General features: G+C 40.2%; 1 protein-coding gene across 3 annotated transcripts; it reads left to right on the forward strand.

The window, feature by feature from the left end:
• Window positions 1-25: 25 nt before the first annotated feature.
• Window positions 26-18,715, forward strand: LOC117008356 (carbonic anhydrase 13-like). 3 transcript variants are annotated; one of them, XM_033082156.1, is made up of 7 exons: window positions 26-448; window positions 6,739-6,936; window positions 10,619-10,737; window positions 14,026-14,121; window positions 15,242-15,304; window positions 16,158-16,313; window positions 18,426-18,715. In XM_033082156.1, exons 1-7 carry the CDS (start codon window positions 418-420, stop codon window positions 18,537-18,539), a joined length of 777 nt encoding a protein of 258 aa, XP_032938047.1. In that variant the 5' UTR covers window positions 26-417; the 3' UTR covers window positions 18,540-18,715. The 3 variants fall into 3 exon arrangements, with proteins under 3 accessions (XP_032938047.1, XP_032938056.1, XP_032938064.1); XM_033082165.1 differs by lacking the exon at window positions 26-448 and adding an exon at window positions 8,453-8,517 and having other exon boundaries at window positions 6,891-6,936; XM_033082173.1 differs by lacking the exons at window positions 26-448; window positions 6,739-6,936 and adding an exon at window positions 7,657-8,517.
• Window positions 18,716-20,844: the final 2,129 nt, after the last annotated feature.

Below are 20,844 nucleotides of genomic sequence, written 5' to 3' on the forward strand. Positions count from 1 at the left end.
GGCGCGCACTGGGCTTTACTTTCGGGGGTGGCGGGGGTGGCCCCAGGAATGGACACCGCTGACTTTCCCTGCCGCACAACTCGTGCTCTGGCGGGACGGGCTGGCGGAGCCACCTTCCCTCTGTTGGCGAGGGCCATTGGGAGCTGGCACTGCCTCCCCCGGGCCACCCCGACGGTGCTGGGGGGAAGCTGGGGAGAGCCCGGGTGACGAAGGGCTTGGGGCGACAACAGGCACGGACGGGCCGGGAGGCCGGAGCGCTGCAGGTCTCCTTATCAGCGCCCGAGGATCGGGGCGTCGCCGCCCGTCGCCTTCAAATCGGGCGCAGCCGCCTCTCCCGCCCCAGCCCGTCCCATCCCATCCCGTCCCGTCCCGTCCTGTCCCGTCCCGTGCCGTGCCGGCAGGAGAGCAGACAGAGCCATGCTGCACTGGGGATACGACGAGCACAACGGTAGGGAACGGCGGCCGGGGCCGGCGGGGTCCCGCGGGCGACGCTTCCCGTGGGGCTCGGCAGCTCCCGCGCCCTCGGGAGAGCTGGATGGGCTGGAACGCTTTGCAGCATGAGAGCCAGCCGATTTTTGCCTCGGCAATCTGCAAGGCGGGCGACTGAGAGGTGTCCGTGCGTGCGGCATCGCCTGCAGAGGCGGCCGCGCTTGGCTCCGGGTCGGCTCTGCCGCGCTCCCGGTTGGGATTTCCTTGGCTCGCTTAGCCGAGCTGTTGCGTGCACAGATCGAGTACGTGGTATACAGCTGCGCTGATCGGAACTGCTGTACCAGCAGTGCTTTTCTGATTCCAGCTGTGTTCTGCTTCTGCTGCACGGTGGGAAATCCTAGTTACTTGACTGGATTATTTAAATGTATAACTATGCGCCTAAGACGAGATGCTTTTGGATTTTAGTTGTTCCGTGGTTCCTTCATCTTGTCAGTCTTTGAAGTCCCAAGATGGGCTGATCAGCAGGCTTAAAGACTTTGCTCTGTTTTGCATCTTCAGTCATGCAAACGCTGCTCCAGTGTGCAGACGGTCTCACAAGTCATGCAAGTAGAAATGAAAGTGGTTTTGTAAATTGTAGGTTCAACTCTGATAAAATACATGGAATGTCTTACATTGTCTGTGCACAGAGAAATGAAATGCTGTGACAGTAAAGGGAGACAGCTATATATTTGCATATACTACTGCCTATAAGAATATGCTTTGTGTATATTATTATATAGACTTTGGAATACTGTTTGTGTAAGTACTGCCTTTCCTTCCTGGCCCTCTTGTTCCATCTTTTCTGGATGGATGTACTTTTCCTGAAAAACTGGGTAGTGGTGGTGGATCACAGAGATGTTGCAATGATTGGGTGTGTTATCTGCTGTTGTGCAGTCTACCCTACCCCTCCCCTGAAGACGTAAATGGGTCTTGTTTTTCATTTTTTTTCTCCATACTTTTCTATGCTTTGGGCTTCACCTGCACTGTCCAGATAAGAAGCCCACTTTCCCTCCCTTATCCTATCTCTTCTTGTTTGCTATTCTCAACTTCTAGAGAGAGGAGGCCACCAGAATTTCTACTGGGGTGGCCCTGGACCTTACTTGAGGCCCTATCTATCCTATAAAACTCTATCTTCTCCTGGAGCATGTCCTCCCCTTCCTTGTGGTGTCTCCAGAGCTGTTTCTTTCACTTATTTTCACTCCTGTCTTTCGATTGCTGTTGCACAGAAACTTTTTCCCGTTCTTAAATTTGTTATCCCAGAGGTGCCAGCTCTGTCCCTGATGGCCCCAGCCTTGTCCAGCAGTGGGTCTGTCCTGGAACCAGCTGGCACTGACCCTTTTGGAAAACTTCAGCAGCTTCCCACAGAATCCACACTTGCAGCCTTGCTGTTACCAGTATCTTGTCACACAAACCTAATGCAGAAGTTCTCAGTTAATTTGATGCATGTATTTCTGAAATGCAGGAAGGCATTATTTTATGTCTGTGAGAACCTTGGCCTTTGCTTTCTTGCCGCTTCTCTTACCTCACAGTTTTGATGTTGCTTATCTGTAGATGCATAGTACTGAAATTTTGAAAACTATGTGGCATCATGCACACTTTTCACTGCCGCTCAAGGTTCCTGTCAGGATGGGAATGTTCTTGCCCCTCGAGTCCTTTTTTTGTTTACAGGGCAATTGCTTTAGTTAAAGGCAGATCACAGAATGAGAAAGGTTGGAAGGGACCACAGTGGGAAATCAATTGCCTTCAGTTTACTATTTGTTTAATGAAATACATGGTAATTATTTACATGTATTGTCTTTTACTGCAAAAATTTCCCTTGATCTAGTTACTACTGTAATGCTGAGGCAGTTTGTATATAAAAGGGATATTAATAATAGAATCATAGAATCATTTAAATTGCATGACACCTTTAAGATACTTCATTTGAGCCATAACATACATTTTTTCTGTCTGAGAATAATTACATCGTTTCAATAGCTGCTTTTAAAAAGGTGCTTAATTTTACCCGTAATGAATTTTTAATTGCTTTTGTTTGAGCTCATCTTACTGTAACCTAATATGCAATCAAATTACTGGCAAACCTAAGTTTATAAATTTAACCACTCTGTGTTTCATAAACTGGGCAATGAATTATCTTTAGAAGTAAATGAGGATGTGATCCTGTCAAGGTCAGACCATACTAAAATAGTGAATTTTCTATATATAATAACAAGCTGGAAAAAAAGACCCAAAACCCCAACCCCTTTTTCACCTGTACATGTTCCATTTATGCACGTATAGAGGCTCACTGGAACTCAACTGTATCCTTCAATATCTTCACTAGGCTTGTCTCAAGTTATCCTGTTGATTAAATTTGTAATCTTTAGTTTCAGCTGGATCAAAATGCAGCCCTGTGAGGTGCTATAGTGAATTCTATTTCCTGTCAAATTCCTGACTGCCTTCATTGTGAGATCTGTTTCATGAACTGGATGTGTGCAATGCTGGTGAGTGGTATGTGCATTGATAGTCTGACCTAAAAGTGTCAGACAATTCATTGCCTGTGGTAATGTTGTGTCCAAAATAAAGGCATGAAATCTTCTGAGCAGATGGTTCAGGTTTTTTGTTATAAATCTCAGTCACAATGGCTTTGATTGTTAAGAGCTACTAGAAAATTGCCTCTAGGAAGAGAACATTTTCCAAACAGCAGGAGAGGATTTCATAAGTTCAAAAATTGGTATATTAATCACTTTCATTCAGTAGAGAAAAAATGGAGGAAAGTGAATTAATGAGTATCCCTCACGTACCTGGATATGTCCTAAAGTGCTTATTTAAAAAACAAAAGTGTAAATTAATTTAATGTGGAGGCATCTAATTCAGATCTGAATTCAGAAGAAATTTTCACCCTGGAGATCCCTCTGGCTTAATTCTGATTGTATGGCATGCATTTGAGCATCTGTTTCAACAGTAATGACTTTTTTTGCAACAGTCATACACAAAGTGTGCATTGGCTAGGGTCTGTAAAAATGAATTGAGTCACAGATTTCCTGGAGTGACAAAAGGATAATGGTACTAGATTGTTGGTTGATTACCTATTTTTTGATATTACCTAATGGTACAAAATAAGCTGAAGTTTCTTCATATTTTCCCATATATTTTGAAAGGTCAGGTGTCTGGTAGTTTGTTTACTGATAGATATTTAATCTCCATAGCAAAACAGTATTCTGGGTCATCTGAGCCAAGAACAAGTGCCAAACCAGCAACAATGTCTTTTTAGAACTGGATATTACTGTTAAATAATTAGGTAGTGACAGAATCACAGTGTCAGGTCTTCTTTTTGGCAACTTTGTATTATTTCTGAATGCCAGTCATCTGTATTATTTAATTTAAATAACTATAGTTATTTCTGAGATGGAACAATAGGAGACCAAGTAGTTAAGTGCATAAATATATTTTTGCCTTTTCTCACTTAAGGAGTATTAGAAATATTAAAATTAAGTAGCAAAAGGCTTTTTATAGGCATCTCAAATCATGGTAGTGAGATATGAATTACGGAGTGGTGCTTCTTACAAGTAGGATTTTGTGTTGCATCTCTAACTACAAGATACTAGAATTTAAATATAATTAAAATTATATTCTAAGTTGTATCTAAGTAGAATATCGAATAGTTCGTGAACTGAGAGGAATTAAATTTAAACAGTTTTATGTTTCAAACCAGTAGGATTTCTATCTTCTGCCTTAGAATCGATTTCTTTATTGAATTTAATAATGAAGTAATTAACAAAAGTACTTTTTAACAAATCAAGACTGAAGTCTTTGTTGTGAGGGTTAAGCCTTAGGCTATTCTTTACAAGTTTTACAAGTTTTTCCCACTTCTGTTTTCCAGTGCTGCTTACAGGAGAATCATTCTCTGCCCAGGTGCTGTGTGACCCCCCGGCGCTGTGGGCGCTTCCTCCCTGATTTATGGCCGGGGTGCATGGGTGCTTTTAGCACCTGTGAGTTTCTGAGCTGTGTTCACTTCTCTTGAAGTCAAGGAGAGAAAAATCTCTAACAGCTTTTGATGTTAGGCTATTGGCCATTGCATCATATGTTTTCATCCTTCTTTGTCATCATTTCTGTTTAAGTGTTCAGCCATCCAGAAAGACCAAACCAAATTTTTTACACTGAGGTCAGTTATCTTCAGTACAGGGATTTAGTTAAGAGGATTTCCAGTGATGCAGATTTTATTTGACCAGGTTCTGATGCTCATATTAAGTTTTTCTTATATCCAGTCTCTCAGTTGATTTATTATGCTTCTTACCCATTATAAGCCTGGAGGAAAAACAAGTACTGTGCTCTTCTTCATACTGAAAGATTGCCCTGCAGACTTTCACCTTTCACCTTTCTCTTCTTCCTTTCTTCTTTCCCCTTGCTTTCCCCACCTTTCCATCCTAAATCTTGTTTTCTGTCCTGATAGAATATACAGTAATTTCACGACCATAAGGCACACCGGACTATAAGGCGCACCCCCCCCGGAGTCGGCAAAATTCGCAACTTTGTAGATCAGATAAGGCGCACCGGACTATAGGGCGCACTTTTTTTTTGCAGCAAGGCTCCGCCCCCAGCTCCCTCCACGCGGTTGCTGGCCGAGGCCCCGCCTCAAGCCGGCAGCCATTGGCCCCGGGGCCCGCCTGTACCCGGCAGGGGCGGTGCCGCAAGCCACAGGGCTACCCTGGACCCGGCAGCCATGGGCCCCCGGGACTGCCTGGACCCGGGAAGGAGGGTGCCGCGGGCTCCCTAGCCCGCCTTGATCCGGCAGCCATGGGCTCCCAGGACTGCCTGGAGCCGGGAACGGGGGTGCCACGGGCCCCCTGGCCCCTCTGGACCTGGCAGCCATGGGCTCCCGGGACTGCCTGGACCTGAGAGGGGCGGTGCTGCGGGCCCCCTGGCCCGCCTCCACCCGGCAGGGGCGGTGGTACAGGCCTCCAGGCCCGCCCCCAGCCGGCTGCCGCGGCACTTCTGGCTCCCCCCATGGCTCACAGCTCACACTTCCGGTTTGGCAAATTTCGCAACTTTGTACATCATATAAGGCGCACCGGACTATAAGGCGCACTTCCGGGTTTGAGGGAAAATTTTAGTCAAAAGGGTGCGCCTTATAGTCGTGAAATTACTGCATTTCCCAGACAACTTGCCGCTCATATTTTTCTTTACCCTCTTATCCAAATATGGTTAAACAGTGGCACATATATTTTTATTGTGAAATATTGTGTTTAGTAGGTAACAACCGATAACTCACATACCTTATCAATGAAGCTTTTCTTACTCTTTTAGGATGTCATTTACCATTTTCTTATATGCATATTATTGATTTGTTAGCTTTTCAGGTGATGTTTGGGTTAGCCTGCTTGGAGAGAGGAAGGTTGAGATGACTAGTGTTGATTAACAGCTTCTTTATTCCTGTAATTTCTACCTAAGTCTGGTGAATGGTGCTGCATCTGTGTCTGGAAGATCTGCTCTCATCAGCTGTAGGCAGTAGAAATCCAAACCTCACACAGGCACCACTGTCCTGAGTGTTCCTGTTCTTTGATTTTGTCAGTGCTACTCTAGTGTGTGTGTGTATGTATGCCTGTGTGCATGGACGCTTCATGATTAGAGGGTGACAGTCTCTCTTTCTTGTGACGGTGTGCACAGTTGGTGGGCTGTGAGAGGTGATCAGAGGTGCAGCAGTGTTTAGGTTCCAGGCACTGCCATCAGGCTCCAGGAACCACTCAGCCTTTTCTGACATCACCAATTGCCTTTTTTGACATCTCCCTGTCTCACTCAGACTGATCAGTGGAAGAAGATATGTTCTCAGGTCTTTTGCAGCAAATTATTAAGGCATAAAAATTCTTAATGCAGGGATTTGCATGGAAAAGAGGTAATCCTTGAATATACAATGAGAAATGGTATTAGGCAAAAATGGCGTGTCGAAAATTTATTGGGACATAGTGTCTGTTGGATACAGGATGCCTGATTTGGATGAGCATTTGTTGTATGTGTCTTGTGCACAGCTGAGTCTTACCTGGGAATAATTAAGTATCTGCATACTGCATGTGCCCTTGTGTAAAGGTGCATGCAAGAAGCTACCTGAAGGGGTCCTGAGAACTGCTATTGCAATATGATGCAACAAAAGTAACTGAATATTTTTATCTGTGTTTTCCTGATGCATCCTTTTTGAATTTAAAAGATGCAGACAAGGACAATTCAAGCAGAGTTTTCTTTCATAAGAATGAGGGTGCTGTCAGCAATTTAGACTTCTCTTCCAATGCGTTGCAGGGCCTGCCCACTGGAAAGAGGTTTTTCCTGTCGCTAATGGAGACCGTCAGTCACCTATTGACATCAAAACTGAGGAAACCAAGTATGATCCCTCCCTCCGTCCTCTAAACCCCAGTTATGATCCAGCTTCTGCTAAAATCATCCTTAACAACGGGCACTCCACCAGTGTGGAGTTTGATGACACCGTCAACAAATCAGGTTTGTTCCTTTACTCTTGTACTGTAACTTCCTCCACCAATTCCTAAATAGAATGCCTACAGCCTGGGCACGTGTCGCTGCTGGGTATGAACTCCTTATAAACAGTAAGACTTTGCTCTTCTGGATGAGAGGTTCATTTTTCCTGTCTTTCAGCATGATACAGTGTGGGAACATATTTGGACACAAGTTTGAGGTTGCGTTTCTCAGAAAGTACTGGGATTCCCTACTCACAGGAGTGGTTTGATCCACTCCCACCTGTGGGAGAGTGCCAGCCCTCTGTTTGAACAGTGTTGTGTACAATTTTTCAAATGCTACTCTCTCTCTCTCTCTCTCTCTCACTGCAGATGAACCCTTTATGTCTCATTACAGGTTCATTCCAACCGAATCACTCAAATTTGTTATATGAATTTAGCTGCAGGTTTGGTTATATGTTTTTCCCCTTTTTGCAATCTATACTCGGACTTCTTACATCAAGTAAGAGCCAATACAGAACACGTGAAATAGATCCCAATTAATACCTTTTCTTCTCTGAAAAGTATTATTGCCCCAGTCTTTTCCAGGAATATGTAGCTTCCCTTTTTGCAAACAATAATTCTTATTTAGAAGCTCTCTGGTTTATATCATAGTCTTTGTAATGTTAGTGCCTTCATCTTTGAAACTGTCTCTTAGATTTTGGACAAGCCAGAATGCCTCCCCTTGAAGCTGTAGGAGTGCAGAATCTTCAAGAAATAAAATAATTTTGTGGCTCTGTGAGCTTAGCTGAGGATCCAAGACCGTATGACGCTTTCACAAGGATCAAAGCCAGAGAGACTTAGTTTTTAATGACGCAATAGTCCTGCGGATTAGTGGCAAGAGGGAGAGACCACCATGTTTTTGTTTCCTGAACAGTATTAGTTTTAAACTTTCTGTCAACACTGGATGTTGCCTGAAAGCCCAGCTGACCATCAATGATCAGTCTGACTTTGTGTCAGATGCCACGGAAGTTCCCAGAATTAATCTCTGCTTCAAGTCTAGTAAATGCTGGTGAACTAAAGCACATCTCTTAGAAAAATATACAATCTTTATTTCAAATTTTCCAGCGATGGTGAACCTACCACAGCCTTTGGTAAGTTATTCTAATTGTTAATTACCTTCACAGTTTGAAACAAAACAAGGTAATGAATGTGAATACACCAAGAACCTCTTCCACTCTTTTAACTCCATCCATTAAGTGACAGGACCTGAACACAGTGTTTCTCTAGGCTTCCCCTGGTGCCAAAGCTATGTTAATGTGATCCTCCTCTTACTGCTTTCCTCAGGCCATATCTCCAAGGATATAGTTCATATTATGGCAAAGCACTGACAGATGTTGATCAGATAATTAACAGATGGAATCCCCAGTTTCCCTCAGTAGACTCCATGTCTTGTATGCATGGACCAGATTCTTCAGTCCACAACCATAAACTGAGTAATTCACTATTTTCCCTAATATTTGCCACTGACAAATTTGATCAGTATTGTTTTTGTTTTCTTTCAGGTCATTGCTCAAAAAATACTGAATTTTCTAGGGCCCAAATTTGGCTTCTGGGGCACCTGTGTGAAGTAAGAACTCCTGCCATGTGTTGGTTTCATGAAAAAAAATCAAATTAATTGGTACTAAATACCTTATCATCTTCTAATGCATTATTAACTGACTCCCATATGAACTATTTCCTCACTTTGGTCAGCATTGGAACTGGGCTGTCAAGTCTGTAACTGTTTGTGTAAGTCTGTTTATGCTCTTTGGTCCCACATTAGCTCCATTCTTTGAAATCGTTCTATTGATCTTCTTCCAGCATTTTTCAAAATTCGAGATACTGATATTCTGGCTACCCTCTTCCTTAATTACTGTTGGAATGAAGGGGTTTTACCATTACTATGTGATGTGGCACAGATACATCAACAGGCCATTTCCACATTTTTCAGCATAAGTATTTCATGCTGTGCATTTCTCCATAATAGTTCTTCCTCAGTCAGTTAGAACACTGATCTTTACACTTTTCTAGGATCATTTGCATCCAAGTTTACAGTCCTTAAAAGAAGGAATTTAAAAGTGCCGCTGTCCCATCGCCTCTGTTTGCTAAGTTTATAGGCTGTATAAATGTATGTTTTTGAGTTCAAGCTTTAAGGAAGTTAAATATTTTTGTCCCAGAATAAACAGCCATAGTTTCTTTTCATTATCCAAGCTACTTGTATTAGCATATAGTCAACTTAAAAATTCTTCTTTCATCTTTATTTGGTGTATTTTGTTCCTAAGAAAGTTTAGGATTTGGACTAAATGCAGAAGAAAGAAAAAATGCTATTGTCATCCTTACTGCTCTTAATTTAAAAAACATCTGGTTAAATCTCCTCTCATTTCCCCTTTTACATTTCTGTAATGAGCCAGTAAACTGTTCCAGACTGATTCCCAAACACTCAGAGGACATATGTATCTGGGAGAATGGTGTGATTTGTTTGCTGTGAATAAGGAATCTGAGTGTAATTTGCATTCAAGGCTCTGTGAAGAGATATTTTGATTGTAAGTTTGACAAGAAAATTATGAGCACTTGCAAAAGCAAAATAATGAAAACCCCACCCACATGCATGTTAGTTTGACTAGAATTAGAATTCTATATTATTACTAATTCTATATTAGTATAGAATTAGAAAGAATAGAATAGAGTAGACCCTTTCAGTTGGAAGGGACCTGCAGCAATCATCTTGTCCAACTGCCCGAGCAGTTCAGGGCTAACCAAAAGTTAAAGGATGTTGTTAAGGGCACTGTCCAAATGCCTCTTAAACTCTGATAAGCCCAGGGCTTTGACAGCCTCTCTAGGAAGCTTATTCCAATGTTTGACCACCATTGTGGTAGAGAAATGCTTCCTTGCATCGAGTTCAAATCTTCCCTGGCACAGCTTTGAGCCTTACCCACAAGTCCTGTCACGGGATACTTGAGAGAAGAGACCAGCAGCTCCCTCTCTGCTTCCCCTCCTCAGAAGTAAAGAGCGGTGAGGACACCCCTCAGCCTCCTTTTCTCCAAACTAGACAAACCCAAAGTACATAGCTTCTCCTCATAGGAGCTACTTTCCAGCCCAGTTGTCAGTAATATTGTAGTTGTACAATGCATATGTAGGATTGGCTTAATTTTATGTAGGTTAATACCAGCTTCTTTTCCTCAGTCTTCAATCTGATATAACTGGTTCTAGTTGCAAATGAAGGAAAGAACCTCAAAAATTTAAGCTCCACCTATTTTCCACCAAATTTCAAAGAAGAAGTAAATTCTGCTGACATTACATTTTTATGATCCTGCTCCTTATTCATAAAACCTATATTTTGAGCTTAATTTCTTAGTGATTCTTTTAAATATAATTAAGAGAGAAAACTCTTGAGTGTTGTAAAGTAGAAGTATTTTCCCATTCTCTAAGCCCTATCCAACCTTGGTAATAACAGCATACCCTTTAGTGGTCCATAACCCACTAATCTGCCCCTAAATGCAATTTTCGTAGTCATATCCTCAGCAGGTGAGGGCTTCTGTAGTACTTCCAAGAAATGGGAAGCCACCTGAGACAACTTATGAGCAGGAACAGAGGAGTGTCCGGAGACTGAAGTCTGGTGTGAGGTTAGAGGATGTGGGTAGGGACGCCTGTTCTCTCAGTGAAGCTTTTTCATCTGTTTGGGTTTCCAGTGCTGACTGGGGGGCCACTCAGTGGGACCTACAGGCTGCGCCAGATTCACTTCCACTGGGGATCCAATGATGAAGCTGGCTCTGAGCACACTGTGGATGGGATGAAGTATGCAGCAGAGGTAAGGCTTTACATGGAGTCATCTGGACCTTGTGACTAGTTTTCCATTGCAAGAATAATGTTGCCCTTCCTTTTCCTGCTTTTCATGTTCCCCTCATTTTATCGAAAGACAAGTGGTCTTCCTGAAGTGTTGCATGTTTGATCTTTCTCAAAGGAGAACCTCTTTGAAAGCTTTGGAGAGGATTAAAAAAGGAGTACAGAAGACAAGAGCTTGATAAGAGCAAGACTTAGTGTTCAAGAGTTATTTTAAACTTTGTCTTTCATTGTATCTTCCTTGGAGAACATTTTCAAAGTCATCTTCAATGACAAATCACAGAATTATTGGATTTGGGGCCCATGTAGTGTAAAGTTTATGCAAGACTTAGGAATGTTGCATTTTGTGGTGCACTTAACAATGTGGTGGTAACAACATTGAGAACCACGCTTTAATATCTGTGGGATGCCTGCTGTCTGTGGGGTGGCTGCTGTCTGTGGGGTACTGTGCTTCAGTGGAGGTGGTGTGCCACAGGGAGAAGTGCACCATCTGCTCTGGCATGGAGCTTTCATTCCTGCTCTGTCTCCTTTGGTGCATTTGAGTAATCTGCAGGAGAAAGTTCTCAGTATGAGATTCCTTTTTGCAAATGGAAGTAACATGGAATATTTTCAGGAGATTGAGAACTTTAAAAACTTATGATTCAGACAGGGTCAGAGTTTTCTGGGGTTAAAAAGAAGTAAAAAGTGTAAAAATTAATGGACAAATAAAAGGCATAATACTACAGAAGAAAAAGATACAATGTATGCACTGTGGTGTGATCAGATTTTACTGGAAATGCTATAAGAGATCCTGGTCAGGAAAAAAAGATCGGTTTTCTAACACTAATGGGGAAAAGTGACATTTGCAGTGTTTAAAGGCTTATGTTTTCCACAGGATCCAGGTGAGATGGAATATAAAGAATTAATAGAGGTGCTTTAAAACCATTAAGTACCAAATCCAAATTTCTAGCTGAGAAAATATATGTTTCCCATCTAAGAAACCAAATGGAAGGAGAAAATATCTCTGAATTTCTAGCCAGTCTAAAAGCCTTTCTGTTACCTGGGTTGGGTAACCCTCCACAAGAAGCTCTCTAGATGTCACTTTGGCTTTGGGATAAGAAACTCAGAATTAAAACCAAGGCTTCTGAATATTGTTCACACAAAACAAAATACCTCAGAAGGAGACATGAAGATGGTTTCAGTGCTCACCTTTGTAAAGAAGATGTGCAAGGTTTCAAGAAAAAGCATCGACTGAATTGAAGAAAGAATTAATGTACAGGTAAAGAGGACTGCAAGGTTTGGTGTTGAAGCCCACCAGGAAGCAGAAGGGATCCATGGCTCCATTCTCTGTGGCAACATACAGTCTGATCAAGGTCTCTTCACAAGCTGCAGTGACACAGAGGTGGTAAGACGGGATATATTCCTTAGAGAGAAGGCACAACTCATTGAGAATGGTTCTGTACCCAAAAGCATTTCACAGTCTGTTTGGGGGTTTTGGTTTTGGGGGGGTTACCTTGTTGGGGCTTTTTTGGCAAAGCTGTGAGGGAGTGGGAGTGGGCTTTTAGTAGCTGTGGGAATTTTCCTTTTTGTCCTTTGTTAGGCTGTCTTTGGTGTTGATGTTTTTGGTTTTTTTTCCCAAATCCGCAATAAAAGTATTTCTAACTTAGAGTATCTGTTTCCTTTTGCGTATGTAAACATGTAATTGTTCAAAAGTTGTTCAACATAGGTTCTGGGAACTTATAATAGGGAGCAGAGAGTATAGGCCCCAGACTGTAAATGCACTTGAGAAAGGTTTAGTGGACTATGTTTCCCTCCTGGTTTAGTGTGTAATAATAATAATAATAATAATAATTCTCAACAACTTTCCTTCAAGGATTTCTGAAGCCGTGAGCCAGCATGTGTGTCATCGTGGCTGTACATGTATTATTATTGACAGCAGTGTGATTCCTTACTTGCTGCAAGTAATGTTTCAGCACTTTAGAGCCCAAATGCTTAACAAATACTGATATTAAGTAAGGCCAAGTAAGATCGCCATTTTATAGATATGGAAAATTGAAACTCATAGACATTAAGCAAGGATTGATATTTGAATAAAAATCTTTACATTCCAAAGATCCCTATTTCAGCCATGCAGTTATGTTGCTTCGCATAGAAATCCTTTAAAGCAGGTTTCAGTTTTCCTAAATTGTTCTTTGCTTGTCTTGTAGGTGCTGTATTCCAAAAGGAAGCCTTTTTTTTCGTGGGTTCATCCCAGTTTAAGTCATTTAATGAGTTGCTTTTCATCATTCTTGAAGTTCAAAATCTGAAATGATGGTCACCAATTTTAGAAAAGCCAATCTCACTCCCTGCTTCTGAGCATCTTTAACTAAAAACTATGTGTAATAAGATTTACTAATCCATTGAGGATTTATGAAAGTAATTAATGTTTGTGAAGTTCAGTGCTGTGTGAGTGTAGTCTCTCCAGTTTGGCAGTCAGACCATTGCTTAAGGTTGGCGCTTCTGGGAACCAGGAGCTCCCATCATGAAGTGTGGTCAGGAATTGGGAAACCTGATTTAACAGGATATAGACATCGCAGGCTTTTCCTCTTCCCTCCTGGCTGGGTAGTGTCTTTAAGCTTCTTAAGCAGATGTGACAGGACACTTCCAGAATAATGCATGTTGGAAATGCAAATGCTCAAACTTGAGATAATCAAGCTGCTTTTAAGGGCATCACTACTGGTAGTCATAGAAAATAACATTTGAAAAGTGTCAAAAATGAAATGCTGATGTTCCCTTAAGCTAATCAAGGGAAAAGGAGTCAGTGCAAGCTTAATGTGTATTTGTCTGTTTTCTAGTTATTTATGTGGATGATTAATGTGGCTGAAAGCTTGATTGAAGAAAAAGAGGAATAAAATACTAATTACATCCTCATGAATTTCAATCACTTTTTAAAATCAGCTGTACTAAAAATGGATTTAAACCCCTAGTTATATAACCATTGGGTTTTTTTTGTCTTAACTTCTTGGTTCAAAATCTGGGGACCTGACACCAATTTGATAGGCATTGTGGTGTGCTGATCGCTGCTAAATTTTTTATAATCTCAGCCACTGGAAATGCTTTTGCCAGTCGTGTGAACTACATATTTACTGATTTCATTAAATATCTGCATTTAGAACACTGAATGATTCTGAATACATAAGAGTGAAATAGAGTGTCAAACCCAGTAAAGTTATAATATTCATTTGCCACTATTTGAGTTCAACGAGAGTTGATGCTGTCTGTGTCTCTTGCTTTTCAGCTTCATGTGGTCCATTGGAATGCAGAGAAGTATTCCAGTTTTGTTGAGGCAGCTTCTCAGTCAGATGGACTTGCAGTCATGGCTGTATTTCTGAAGGTAAGAGGAGAATGCTTCAGCCCTCAAAATAAATCTGCATTATAAGCCTAAAGAGATAATGTGATGGTTGGTGTAATTATTGCTAAAGAGATACTTATTTTATATTTATTTCCTTAATAGTGTTTACCTGCCAATGGAGAAAGCTGTGCTTTCCTTTAAGAATAAAAATATCAGCTTAACAGATTTTTCAAGACAATGAAACTCTTCAGTTTGTGTAGTCTGCAAGCCCATATAACACTAGATGTGGAACTTAATTCAGCTACCTCTATTTGGATCCCAGTAACTTGTTCTTGACTAGCATGTTCCTTTAGGGCAACAGCTTGGTTTAAAGGTTTCTTTAATGGCTTGTTGCTGAGCTGGTAGTTTCTTCTAGAAAATAATGATAATTAAAAAATACAAAACCAGAAACTAGAGAATTCTCAAATAATTATTTTAGATCTTTTTGCCTTCTCTACCTGTTCTAAGATTAAATTCATGCAACAGCTTCCCTGACTTCCATGTGAAGAAGCAGATGGGGAATTCACACAATCTATGACAAAAGATAGGGCTTTGGTCAATTCTGTGGTTTCTGGTGGCTGACACAGCTTCCTGACAACAGCTAGTCCTGGTGCTGGCACAGTCAGCCATTCCATGCAGCAGCTGCAAAGAACTGCTTCAGTAATTCAGTAATTCTACCTTTCCAGTTTGCATTACAATGACTCAAGGGAAGTGTCACTGGATTTCTTAGCACACAAATTCAGTTTGCAATGTTCGTGTGTAAGAACAGTGTTTTCAATGTTATAAACAGTTTAAATTTCCAGTCTTAGTCTGTAACTTGTAATAGTCTGCATATTAAAACATGAAGGATAAATGGTTTCTATTCCCCTGTAATGAAAAGTGTGTAATTCTTTTGTAGCTGAAATAATTACTGTGAATAACCAGAATAGCAAGGGAATAGATCTTTTTTGTGACCAGTATAATTTCTAAGGCCCAGCTAGTCACAGGCTTGTACTCAGAAAATGCATCAGATCTTACAGTCACTGCTGTTATATAAAGCAGTTTCATTACACATTTGCTTTTTATTAATTTCTGTTGCTTTTCTCTGGAGCTCCACTGTTTCTTCTTTCTTTGGTGTTAATAGATTGGTGAGTGCAACCCTCAGCTGAACAAGATTACTGACCGCTTGGACACCATCAGGATCAAGGTGAACAAGTGCTTCTAAAAGAATACTAGCTAATATTGGTGGTTGCTTTTGTTGGGATTTTTTATTTTTTGGTAGGGTTTTTTATTTTTTGAAACCTGACTGCTACTCCCTGCACCTTCATGTTTCCTTATCCCTAGTGATTGATATCTGATTTGAGACAGTTAATGTGCATTCTACTTAAGTTGAAAACTAAGTAGACAGAATATAATTTTTACACAGTAAAAGATCAGAGGAAAAGGCTAATTGCTCACATATCCCAGTCTCTGATAAATCTGTTTCTATGAGGATAATAACAGAGAAAAACATACTTTATGGAAAGTTGTAAAAAAGATGAGGGAAAGACTTCTTTCCTGTTTTGCTGAGGTAAAGGGTGAGAAATAATCTATGAGAGAAATCAGCCAAACTCTAAACATAATGTTTCAGACAGACACCTCTGGCCTGGTATCTGGTACCAGGAAGAAGCAGAAGTAGCTCCTGGGAGGAGAGAGTGGGAAGGGAAGAAAGTGGCAGTAATCTGTGGGGTAACTCCACCAGCCCCACAGAGACCATGTTGAAAGTTTTAACATCTGTCTTCCCACAACTTCCATCTCATGGTCATCTGTAACTTTGGGGAGCCTTTGCTAACATGGCAGTTTTCATGGTGTCCTGCTGGCACAAAGGAAAGTCACAGCAAAGCTGTCACTGAGGTGAGACCTCATCAGAAGTGCAGTGATGAGGACCTCCTGTCATCACCCAAGATGCTGCCAGCCCACCTGATAGTGGAATAAACTCTACCTCCTTTGGCATGATTTACCTTGGCCTCTTGCTTTTAAATAATATTGCCCTGGTATTTCTTTCTTTTATTTCTTTCCAGGGAAAAAAAGCACTATTCACAAACTTTGATCCCAGCTGTCTGCTTCCCAAGTCCCTGGACTACTGGACTTACTTTGGATCTCTCACTGTTCCACCTCTCCTTGAGAGTGTCATCTGGATTGTTCTGAGAGAGCCCATAAGTGTTTGTTCTGAACAGGTATCTTTGGATTTTTCACTGCTGTGGAAATGCTGCTTTTGTAAGAATTGAAATTGTAAATACCACCCAAAATTACAGTTTTTTTCAGACCTTGGCACTGCAAACCTTACAAGATTTTCAAAAGCTAAAATTTGTATGTCAAATTTATTCTGACTAGTTGTCTTTCTTGCTGTAACAGCTGCGTCTTATTCATTTTTAAAAAGAATCTGCGTACTCTAAAAATTGATAAACAAAAATAATCCATAGGGAACTTAAAAAAGAGTTGTGGTGATGCTTAGAAATTCTGGAATTCCACTTCATTTAATTATTTTCATATCCTGCTGAAACCTCATCTTTGGCATTTTTATCTTGGAGACAAGTAGTAAATGTCTTCTTGCATTCTAAATGCATAAAACTTGATGAATTTACTAGAATTATGAAAAGGGACTACTATTGTAATAAGTTGGGGTTGTTATAGGCTGTTTTAGGAAAGCTGTGATTCGGCATAAGAGAGTCTATTTGCATTTCTTGTTAAAGCTTCATGCTGTGTCTTAACTTGGCAACAGTGACACCCAGCGGGCTTATCCTCTCAGGTATAAAGTATTTCTGAGTAGAGATCACATACTCTGGAAAAATGGTAATTTCAGTCTTTGCTGAAAATGTCAAGACAGTTCCCTGAATGGGTTGCTTGTTAGGAGACCTCAGATTTCTGTTTGTAACTTATTTAAACTCATTTATTTGCTCAATGTGTGTATTCTTCTCATCTGTATCTCTTCCTCACTCCCCTCAATCTGGCTTTGTAAGGCTCACTGCAATGTGTATGGATCCAGGATTGAAAACTTGTGTTAAAATATCAACTTTCCAAAAACAAGCAATTTTTCAGATTAAAAGCTTCTTATTTGGGCAAATCTGTAAGTAATATATTCTAAAATGTGAAATGCTGTGTATAAACAGCCATGTGTAACAGTCTCAGAGAACATAGTATGGGAAAGTGTCAAGCATAGTGATCTTTTATTAGTCATTTTTCATAAACTTTATCTATATCTTATGTATTAAAGGAGAAATTGCTATATTCTTATCAATATAAAAAAATGCATGCAGCTAAAGTGCTTGTTTCCATTAATGTCTGCTATTGTGATTGATCAGTCAGCACCATGACTGACACTGTTCTACTACTTAATTTTATTCTTTGTCTTTCTTTAGGGCTTTAGACTTTACTACTGAATTCTTGTTGCACTTTTCAGGTTAAAAGAAATTAAAAATAGCTTTTAAGTATTTAGAAACTTACAGGACCCTGAATTACAAATGTTAGCTTCAGAATGGGGTGAGGCAAGATAGCATTGACCTTTTCTGCTCTTAATGTCATTATGATGCAATGTGCCATACAACCAAATGCTTTATTTTAATGGAATGTTTTTTGTGCTGTCCTACCATTGGTAACCTAGGAAGGAAGTAAGATGATATATAGAAATAGTCACTACTGGAAATATTAGAAATTAAACAAAATTCTATACTTAGGTCAGAAATCAGGCTCAGATTTCCCAAGGTTTAGACATGGAGCTCTGATGGGGTTTCTGCTGTGATCAGCATGTGCTGAGTTACTAGTAACTGCATGTCCTGTGTGTTCACAAGGGATGAATTTGGAATCTCTCCTGGTTTGAGTAAGTGCTAGGTGCAGAAGCTTTTTGTAGCTTCACACCTGCAATTCCAGGTTAATTGTGCATATACTCTTTGAAGAAGGAAACATATACAGAATGTTTGTATGACAAGAAACAATCTTGACTTTTGGCAAAAAGCATTTCAGAATCTCCAAACTATGAAATCCAACTAAAAAAATACAGCCTCCCCCAGTTTAGATCAGGTTATGTGTGAATAAAGGAAAACAAGGAATCCTTATGCACAGTTTCATGTTGACATGTATTTTGTGATATTTTCCTTGTAGTCATCCTTTTTCATTTACAAGGATGGGAATGGTGAAATTGCCATTCCCCTCATGACTTAATAAAATACAGTTCTGTCCTTTCAGGTGGAATAGAAGTGACAAGTGTCTTTAATATTTGCATTTTCACATACCTTTTCATTAGTACTGACCTGAGTGTTTTCTGCTGAACCTTGTGTCTCTGTTGGTTACAGCTGGCCAAATTCCGCAGCCTCCTGAGCACTGCAGAGGACGAGGTCGCTTGCTGCTTGCTGAGAAACTTCCGGCCTCCACAGCCTCTAAGGGGACGAGAAGTCAGAAGGAATTAAAGGAGCAAATCCAGAGTAGCCTCCCTCTGAAACCAAAGGCTGAATTCATTTTAATAGTTAATATACTTTGTGATTTTTCATTTTTTTTGTGAGTTGTTTTAACACATAGGTGTTGTTTTATTAGTGGTTTCCATGCAGTCATTTCTCAGAAGCAAGTATGTCCAGAGTTGTCACAGGTTCATTGATGTTAAAGGTCTGACTGGGTTTGAGTGCATTGGCTTGGAAGCACTGAGCCGTCAGCATTTGCATACACAGTGGTCACTGCTAATCATGAGAGTCAAATGTGGTGAAGGAATTGCCAGATTTTGCCACCAAATTACTGAACAGGATCCCTGGTATTATTTACAGTATAGGATGTTCTGGGATTATTCTTCTGTTCTCTAACATAACATTTATCTTCTGTAGAAATCTCACATTACATTTTCTCAAGGAAAAGATATTTCAAGGATGATGTAATTTCATTGCTGACTTCTGCAATACTTTCCTACATAAAGCAGTAATGACTAGCAGCATTTAAGTGAAACAGATATTTATATGATCCTGTTATTCTGGCTGCTTCGTAGCAGTAATCACGTACTGATTAATGTTTTTTTTTAAAAGCAAATATTAAGGATTTTGTATATTGCAAGATCGTGTCAGGTAGAGTAGGTATTCCTGAATTAGGTATTTCACAATGTCACAAGAAGAAATTGTCCTGAAACCTGAAAACTGCAAGGTGGAAGGGCATAGAGGGAGGTGTTTGTGCCTAAATCCAGACTTGCCACTTAAAATCAAGAGGCAGGGGTAGCTGTTGTTCCAGACTGTTGCATGCTGCAGTGTGAATCACATGCTGCTTACCTCTCATCTCCCTGTGGAGCGCTACTACCCAGGTATAGAATGTCTCAAGGTGCTGGCTGAGGTTCTGCTGTCATAGTTGAACTTAAGTGGTTGGTTGCACTTATTCCAAGACCAAAGAGAATAGTCAGAGAGAGCCAAAGAAATCAGAGTCAAGTCAACATCTAATAAAAAAATCAGCCCTCAATAGCAATATGTTGAAATGTCTGTCTGTATGAGCTGACTTGAGCCTGTGTTTTCTCTCAGGAACTTTTTCTATCTGAATATAACTGGGGTTTTTTACACCAAATATTTTTGTTAATGAACATGCCATGGGATGTAGCTTAGGATAGAATTCAATTTACTCTCGAACTGGGAGAGCTACATAGTTGAAATCCTGTGATATCTGAAAGAGGCAGCTAGAGGTTTTACTTGCAGCAACTAACACCAATCTCTGTAGTACTGACAAATTAATCTTCCATAACTGCTCTCCTTGAATTGACTTTTAAATAGGTTTTATATGCTCTGCTTTTTACCTCAATGAGTCATTTGATCTTAGATGAACAAACAAGAGAAATCACAATCAGGATTGACTTTATATGCTGTTTTAGAACAAGAGATTAGACGTAGAGATATAGATATTTTATCTTAGTTTAAGATATGTGGAATTTTTTGTTTTCTCCTCCCCAGAATATAGCTATTACATCCTGCAACACCTCCCAATGCCTTTTGAATATTTTCTGAAGAAAAGAACACAAACAAACCATTGGAGAAATAAAAGGCATTTAGCATTGCTAAAAAGAAAAGCAGGAGTGTGTTGTATGTTTTCACTCCTTCTTTTAGATTTAGGATTGGATCTCATATGCTTCCCTGTTATGTGAGTAGCTACAGAATGTGAAAAAATGTTTACAAATTACAGGAAGGATACAAAGAATTTGTTTGTAGAAGAGAAAGGAATAAGGCTACTGCTTCACATTGTAAACAGAAGTTTTACGTATTTCTTACATATTGTAAACAGTGGAGTTGATTCAATGCTGTTATATTTATAAGGATTTTATCAAAATAAATTTGGATTTTATGAATGCGTCGTGTATTTTCTATTGTAGAGCCTAAATTTTTACAGAGAAGGCTATACTTTTATAATTAACACATGCATATTTAGGTTTGGAGAAAATTGTCACCCATCATATGAAGTCTGTCTTTGGACAGTGTGGTATTAGTAATGTCTTTATGTTCCAAATAAAATATTTTTGGCAGTGGTAAGACATGCAATCAATTCTGCAAGTTTTTGATAGTGCATTTTGAACTATTGACTGTTTCTAACGTTATGCTAATAAGTTTTAGGAGAAGTCATCATTCAAGTAATTCCCCTTTTGTGAGGATGCCATCCATGTTCATGTTAGATTGGCCTAGCTGAAAGTTAGTGGTGACATCTGAAAAAGACTAGAAATGCTCAGTTGCCTGAAATCCCTTGGGAACAGCTTCTCAGGTT

Source organism: Catharus ustulatus, chromosome 1 (genome assembly GCF_009819885.2).
Source record: "Catharus ustulatus isolate bCatUst1 chromosome 1, bCatUst1.pri.v2, whole genome shotgun sequence".
Lineage (NCBI taxonomy): Eukaryota > Metazoa > Chordata > Aves > Passeriformes > Turdidae > Catharus > Catharus ustulatus.

Excerpts from the sequence above, each read along its gene's own strand:
- LOC117008356 (XM_033082156.1), top strand. The coding sequence starts at position 418 with ATGCTGCACTGGGGATACGACGAGCACAACG. Across the intron at positions 15,305-16,157 it reads TGGACACCATCAGGATCAAG|GGAAAAAAAGCACTATTCAC; the intron begins GTGAACAAGTGC and ends ATTTCTTTCCAG. Across the intron at positions 16,314-18,425 it reads TAAGTGTTTGTTCTGAACAG|CTGGCCAAATTCCGCAGCCT; the intron begins GTATCTTTGGAT and ends TGTTGGTTACAG.